Source organism: Chiroxiphia lanceolata, chromosome 3 (genome assembly GCF_009829145.1).
Source record: "Chiroxiphia lanceolata isolate bChiLan1 chromosome 3, bChiLan1.pri, whole genome shotgun sequence".
In the NCBI taxonomy this organism is placed as follows: Eukaryota; Metazoa; Chordata; class Aves; order Passeriformes; family Pipridae; genus Chiroxiphia; species Chiroxiphia lanceolata.
The window spans coordinates 88,108,877-88,116,806 of record NC_045639.1 but is presented as its reverse complement, the minus strand read 5'-3'; the positions used below and the strand labels follow the sequence as shown (position 1 = coordinate 88,116,806).

The window sequence follows — 7,930 nt, the reverse complement described above, 5'->3', positions numbered from 1 at the left end:
CCCATGTCTTCACAAAATTAAAAAGTGCAAATTAATCACCATGTTGGAATACCTAGGAGGTTTCTAAAGACAGTAGTTTACCATACATTGTGTATTTATTATTTTTTCACTTCCACTCATAACTGAAGGAGCTACAACTTGGCAATGCTATAGGAACAGGTGAAACAGTTCATTCAGGATAGTTTTTTTGTGACTTACCCCCCAGTTCTTCATCTAATATAGAGGAGATGAAAAAAGTATTTAAATAAATGCATTTAAATGCTATTTAAATGCATTGTATGTACACCTTTCGAAAAGCTTCATAAAAGAGTTTGGCGAAATAAACACCTGAAGAAAAGTACAAAGATCAGCGTTTACAGAGCCACAGTGCTGTCTACTCTCATACGGATCTGAATCATGGGCTGTCTACCGCCACCACCTGTGACTCCTAGAAGGCTTCCATCAATGCTGCTTCTGTACAATCCTAAACATTCACTGGTCAGATTACATAACCAATGCATCTGTTCTAGAACAAGCAGCAGTCACAAGTATTGAGGCCATGTTGCTGAGAACACAGCTGCGTTGCGCAGGGTACGTCTCAAGGACGAAGGACCACCTCCTCCCTAAGATCTTGCTTTATGGTGAACTTGCCACCGGCTGCCGTGAGAGAGGAGCCCCAAAGAGAAGATTCAAGGACTCCCTGAAACAACATCTCAGCCTTGGCCATATTGATCAACATAACTGGTCTACTCTGGCCTCCAATCGGGAGGTCTGGAGACACACCATCTATAACGCTGTTGATGCTTTTGAGAAAGCACGCAGGATCACCCTTGAGGAGAAAAGACAACTCAGAAAGAATCATGCCTTGCAGAATATACCATCTAAGGAGTCTTTCTGCTGTGCCTTTTGCAACCGGACATGCCTATCTCGTATTGGCCTTTTTAGCCACCAATGCGCTTGCAACAAATGTGGGTAGAGCCCTTCCCAAATCTTCGTTCGCGAAGACCAGCCATGAATGTACACCTTTGATTTGTTCTCCTCATATCACCCTGTCAATGGACCAAACTTCCCTTGAAGTATTTCAAGCAACATGAGGATCACCCACATGGAATGTCACCCAATATGGAAGTGAATCTGAGAGAATATGATTATCTCTAAGCCAGTAACAGTTCAATTTTCATTGCATTGCATTTGCTGGGCATAGATCCTGCACATCTCTCACATTTTCCTTGGTCAGATATTTTTTTGTTTTATTTTGACAACAGGGACATAAAGTATTTACGATTGTAAAAGCTATGAGGGATGTGGTTTACAGCTTGTACCTATGGAAAATACAGTAAAAAGCTATAACCCTGCTTTTGTTTATTTTGGTCAAGTGGTTTGTGACCAGCAATACCTCTGATCAGAATTTGTGCAGCGTGTAATTGTAATCATAAAAGCTCTGTATTACTGGAATTCACACCTTGCAGGGTCTAGAACAGGGTTGTAGAGGAGAAAACAGACTGATTGGTTTGGAAGTTTTCCAGAAGTTTAAACGTTCATTTTCAGAGTGGGTGGGAGGTTGTGTTGTCATGTTACATATGAACTTCGAAGGTGTGGAGGGGCCCTACTGTCCCACAGCCTCAGCAGGGCCTTGTGCTCTGTACAGAATGGCAGCAGTGGAGCACACGGCAGCCAGGCTGAGAGCTGCTGACTGACAGTAGCATTTATTAAAATGTCATCTCCTAATTTTCACGCCGGATTTCTGTTGTCGTGTAGACTGCCCCAATATCTTACGCCAGAGGGAAGGGCCAGAGAATAACCCAACCCGCCCTGAGGAACGGGAAGGACACAGCCTGAGGGGAGGGAGAAAAAAGCATATCCAACGCTACCCAGCTGTAGCAAAATGAAAAATAAATAAATAAAAAAAAGGAGGCGGGGGAGGAGGATGCCCTCCTTGTGGCACGACTCTTTCCACGAACCTCCCCCGTCTGTCGGACCCCACCCGCCAATAACGGGACGACTTCAGCCGCTGTCGCCTCGCAAACTCCGCTCGCAGCGGGGGCAGCGTCTCTCCCGCGCCGGCATCCTCATTGGGCACCGCTCCGGGAACCCCTCCGGCTTCCCCTTCCCTCCCGTGCAGAGGGCGGCCGGCAGCAACCGGGCTAATGGATGCGGCCGCGATCGGGCACAGCCTTATCTCTGCCAGGGAACAAACACGGCGTTAATTGCAGCCGCTCAGAGGAAATTGCTATTGTTTCCAGTCAAAGGCGGGCGGCAGTTTGAGCGGATTTATCCCGGGAGCGCTGTATCAGTTAATCTGCATCGCGGGGCCGAGCCGGCAGCTCTTGGGGCTGCGGCGAGTGGGGGGGTTGTGCTTTGGAAGAAAAAATAAGAGGAGATCAAGTGCGGGCTTCCCGCCCCGGCGTCCCCGTTTCCCTCGCTCCCCGCCCGTGGGTTTTTCCTACGCCGAGGCGCAGCCCCAGCGCTGGGCACGGCGGACAGAACACTCCCCTCCGTGCGCGGCGAGCAGCGTTTCTGGGGCGCGCTCGGGGCCGCGCAGCCGTGACGCGCGAAAACCAGCGCGGGCCCGTCCGCCGGGGTCGGGGGCGCGCCGCGCACACGCGCGGACACGCGCGGAGCGGAGCGCAGGGGCGCGCACGCAGACACCCCCAGCGGGGGCCGCGCACATGCGCGCACTCACGCCCCGGCACACACGGGGGCGGGCGGGCGCTCGCACACGCGCGGGCGCGCACACGGGCGCGCACACCCAGAGCCACACGCAGCGGCACAGACGCGCTCTCGCTCCCGCCGTACTCCCTGCGCGCCCGGCAGCGTTCACACCGCTCCCCGACATCGGCAGCCAAGGACCCCCCCGCCGCTGTCCGGCCATTAGTGCCTGAGGGGGGGAGGAGGAGGAGGGAGGAAGGAGGAATAAGTCTATTAGTAATAACAACAACAACAACAACAAAACCCACCAACAAATCCGCACTAGCGCCTTAGTCCTTCTCTCAGACCGTCGACTGCCTGGCATCGCCGTGCATCGGGCTGCTGTGCTGGGACTTTGTTTCAAGTAAAAAAAAAAAAAAAAAGGCAAACAAACAAACAAAACCCTTCGATTGCTCAGCCACTTCCATTTTTTCCCCTGCAGTCTCGCTGGTTTGAGGTGGTTGTTTTTTGTTGGTTTTTTTTTTCTTCCCCCTTCATGCGGTTGGATTTGGTGGATCCGGAGCCAAAGCTGCTTTTTTTCCTCGGTGGGGTGTGCGTGTGGCGTGCGGGGATTTTCTCGCTGCGTTTTTTATCTTCTGCTGCTTTTTTTAATCTTGGTTTTGAACCTGAGCCGGGAAAAATGGGAAACGGTGCTTCCGTCAGAAGGGGAATCTCTCCATCACTGTTGTTGGGACGTGTGCCTGTGGTGCTAGTGTTTTAGAGAAATAGCCTGACAGCTTTCGGAGTGGAAGGTAAGGGTGCCCGGGGCATTTCCATTTCCCATTTCCAGGGATTACGACTGGAAAGCTTTTAGCTTGGGATTCCGGGGAGGAGGCGGCGGAGGAGGGGGACAGGCTGTTGCTGAAGGATAGAGAGAGAGAGACAGCACATACGAAATGATCTCCGCATTTACTTCAGCGCTGCAGTTTAAAAGTTAGAGAGAGAAGTCCGTCTTGCGACAGGTCTGCTTCCCTGAGAGTAATTTCCAGCGAGACCGAGAAAACCGAGGTTTGTGCACGATTGGGGTAATTTGAAGGGGGGGGGGAAGGAATGTTAGGTTAATAGGAAGTTAAAATAAGAGAAGTCAGTGGGTCTTCTGTTGGGGGAAAAAAAATAAATGGAGTGATGGCGCCGTCTATGTTCGGCTAAACTACAGTGTCACCTAGAAAATCAGTTTGGGGAATATCCAAACTAAATGCCCCTTTCTTTTCAGCAGAAGAGGATTCTCCCCCTACCCAAATGGGCAACCTTAAACCTCTGTGGCCGTTTTTTAACCCCCTCTTCCATGGACAAGAAAGATCTTTTTAATCTGAGTGTCTGATCCTTTCAGTGAGCAGATTCACTCTACATCTAGCAATACTGCAAACTAACTGAAATGCTGCCGGCACACTCAGTTTGTGTGTCTCTGTACATGTGTGTGTGTGTAATGCACACAGAGAGAGATTAAGACACTGTTGTGTTTAAGTAGCACTGTATGAACAAATGCACAACTGAGGGCTATTTGATTACATTTCTTCATAGAAAACAGCCTAGCACTGCAGACGTCTTTATTTTTCTAGTGCAGATATTACACAGGATGGGAAAAGTCAGAGGCTTTTTTCCTTTTCAAACAGAAAAGTAAATAAGATCACTTTCTGCTTTCCAGATTATAAAATTAATCCTTTTTCATGGGTGGAATTCTTAATTTAGACACTTATTGTCACATTGGCTTTCGACGCCTACACCATCCTGAATAACACTGCGCAGAACTGCATTGCCTGCAAAGTGCTTCAGCAAAGGGGAAATTGTTTCCAGAATTCCCAATAAGTTTCTCTTTCTTAAAACCTTAAATGCTGTACCAGCCCTATTTGGAGAAGGAGGACCGTGTTATTCATTGAGATGGATGCTCAGAAAGGAGAAAATCTGATCGTGTGGATAGACCCAGCAGCAGCTCAGCTTTTTTTTTTTTTTTTAAACCTCTGCTATAAAGAGGGTTAGAGTTGGTGGTGCTTTTTGCCCATTTCGGGATTCAGAGTTTGCATTATAATCTAGGAGATACGAAAATCTCTTCAAGGGAGTTTAATCCGGTGACTTGCTGTGTGTTACGCAATGGGAAACAGAAGATGTCTTGCTGTTTGGTGAGGAGATGAAAAGCTAGGCAAAGACACACATCAAAACTCAGTAACAGCGCCTGTGTGTATGTCTGCCTCTGCTTACTGAGCAACAGTGGAAGAGACTGCAATTTAGAGAGTTTTGAAATTAGGTTAGTATCTCTGCTTTCTGCTTGCATTTAAGAGCAGAAAGCAAAAAGCTACTCATTTGTAAGAGATAAGCAACTTCTCAAAGGTTAATGCTGAAAATGGTCAATTTGAATTTTTTTTTTATATCGTTACAGAGATAAATATAACTAAGGTTTGCTGTATCAACCTAGGCCACTGTTGCGAGAACAGAGCATGTGGAGGTTGTGAGGGTTGACAGGTGCAGTAAAACAGCTTTATTTGGAGATACTAGCAGAGAAAATGTAATATGTCTTTCATTGTTCAAGCCCATGGCTGCAAAACACAGGAACTAATCAGACAGTAGAAGATATTTGTAATAAGAGGGCAAGTGCAGTCCAATAGGTGCAGAGATCCTGCTGTAGCACTGCCAGCTATATAGAGCTGCTAGTTGTAGATACTAATACTGTAAACTATTTTATATATCCTTAGAGGTTGAAGCCATTGAAACTATTATCTTAAAAAGCTGGCATTTAGTGGTAGTGTCAGACCAGCAATACTTTAATCTGTTTTTGTTTCTTTCTTTGGCAGTGTCAAAATTTTATTAATATATTAATCTCAGTATTTGCTGCCTAAATATCCTTTTTATAGAGACCTCTATATACCAGGTGGCCGGGGTGAAGGGATGTAGGAATATGGGAGATAATGTTCCATCTGTAACAAATAGTAATTTGTGCATTTTTAAATTATGGCTGTAATTCTTCAGTTACTTCTCAGACTTAATAGAAAAATAATGTATAACAACATATGCTACCGGCTTTATTGTTCTATTCCGGTGAAAATCTGCATGTGCATATATGAGTATAGCAGATTACTTATTTACTTTTTTGAAGAAATAAGTAAATAAATTTCCCTTCTCTTGGTCTGTCAGGTAAGGCATCTAGGCTTTTACTTAAGTTGAGCAGTTCTAGTCCACGCCATGATGACTACATCCTAGAGAGGAGAGGACATTCCTATTAATAATCTAATAGATGTTGAGTTTTAGCCTGTGGAAGACGTGTCTGTCGCGGTGGCCACATGATGGCGCTGTGAACACAGCGGCAACTCCGGCCCTTGCGTTATAAAATAAAAATTACCTGCCCTTCTTTCTGAAAGGGGTTCTAACTGCAAGCTTGAAAACAGCTGGCTCGAATATTGGAAGGAGTGTGGTTTTCTATGCGTGAAGAATTCTACTTGCATTTTTATTTCGTTTCATCTCCTGCAGGCCAAATGACATAGGATGAAGGCTGTTCGTAATTTGCTGATTTATATATTTTCCACCTATCTACTGGTTATGTTTGGATTTAATGCTGCCCAAGACTTCTGGTGTTCCACGTTGGTGAAGGGGGTCATTTATGGATCGTATTCTGTAAGTGAAATGTTTCCTAAAAACTTCACAAACTGCACTTGGACGCTGGAAAATCCAGATCCAACCAAATATAGTATTTACCTGAAATTTTCCAAAAAGGACTTCAGCTGCTCCAACTTTTCCCTCTTGGCTTATCAGTTCGATCATTTTTCCCATGAAAAAATAAAGGATCTTTTAAAGAATAACCATTCTATAATGCAGCTCTGCAATTCCAAGAATGCTTTTGTATTTCTGCAGTATGATAAGAATTTTATTCAGATACGTCGCGTCTATCCTATCAACTTCCCAGGATTACACAAAAAAGAAGAAGAACAAAAATCCTTCTTTGAATTTTTGGTGTTGAACAAGGTGAGCCCAAGCCAGTTTGGGTGCCATGTGTTATGCACTTGGTTGGAGAGCTGCTTGAAATCTGAGAACGGGAGAACTGAGTCCTGTGGGATCATGTATACAAAATGCACCTGCCCTCAGCATTTGGGAGAATGGGGAATAGACGACCAGTCCCTGGTGTTGCTCAATAATGTGGTGCTGCCCCTCAACGAGCAGACGGAAGGCTGCCTGACCCAGGAGCTGCAAACCACTCAGGTCTGCAATCTCACCAGAGAAGCCAAAAGGCCGCCAAAAGAAGGTAGGTGCTTCTTGGAGGGGGGCTGAATGCCACGCCAGTGTGTAAGTCCTGCTGCTGGCTCTCCTTAATACTCACATTCATTTGAGCTGCTCTCCACTCTGGCTCTCCTCTAGACGAGGCAAAAGGGCTGGAGAAGATGCACACTCCCTCAAGGCAGGGAAGGCTGCATTTTCATTTCTAAACTGGTCTGGGCTTCAGCATATAGTTCTGCTGAGCACTGTTGAAACTCCTCACAAGTAAGATCCATCTGTTTTAAGGCCTCACAATAATTCCCACAGGTTGTGAGCCAGGAATCACTCTCCCCCTCACCACCTCTTTACTGCAACCACCCAGCTACAAAACCTTGGCCCTCTTGATATGATCCCTTGACTTTGCAAGGAAAACATTTCCAAAGGCATGCAGGCAACCTGACAAAAGACTAAGAGATTTTACCATGTTCAGGTCACCTGGTCCCAACTGGGCCAGAACTCAACCACAAAAAACAAAACTGAAAGCGAATGCAATTCCTCAGGGTGAACCCTCTGCCTGAGATACTTGGCAATGTGAGAGACACTGTGCAGGCAGGACATGCTGGTTTAACCTGCTGGGAGCTCTGCGAAGGGGCAGGGGGCTGCTGCTGCACCTGTTCTCCAGGCAGCTTTGGCTCCTGGAGATGAAGGCTCAGAATCTCATTGCAGTATTAGCGATGAGGGGGAGGGGAGGGGGAGGGGGGGGGGGGGGGCTGATGTGTGATTCCCAGCAGCTACTTCATGTCCCTGCTGGAAAAAGGGGGTGGCTGTGGAACGGTGTGAAGACAGGGCTCCAGCAATTAGCATGGCAGCCCTCTGCTTAGTCCCTCTGCTACATACTTCTTGTGTTAGCCTGACACTTTGGGGACGTCGGGGTGGGGAGGGTGATTTTGGGAAGGACGTTAGGGGCTTGTGAGGCAGGGAAGGCATGGGTTGAAACTAGATGGGGGGCTCTGGCTGCAACCTATGGGCGAGGGGGGCCTTCAGAGCTGCCGTGAGGGAATGGGGCACGGGGGGATAAATTATC

At 47.1% G+C, this 7,930-nt stretch overlaps 1 protein-coding gene across 1 annotated transcript in view; it reads left to right on the top strand.

Moving 5' to 3' along the window:
- Window positions 1-2,726: 2,726 nt before the first annotated feature.
- The window catches only part of ADGRB3 (adhesion G protein-coupled receptor B3), a 464,549-nt gene continuing 459,345 nt past the window's right edge, over window positions 2,727-7,930 (top strand). The window contains 2 exon segments of the mRNA XM_032681525.1: window positions 2,727-3,419; window positions 6,127-6,895. Coding sequence (XP_032537416.1) covers window positions 6,142-6,895 — 754 coding nt within the window. The 5' untranslated portion in view covers window positions 2,727-3,419; window positions 6,127-6,141.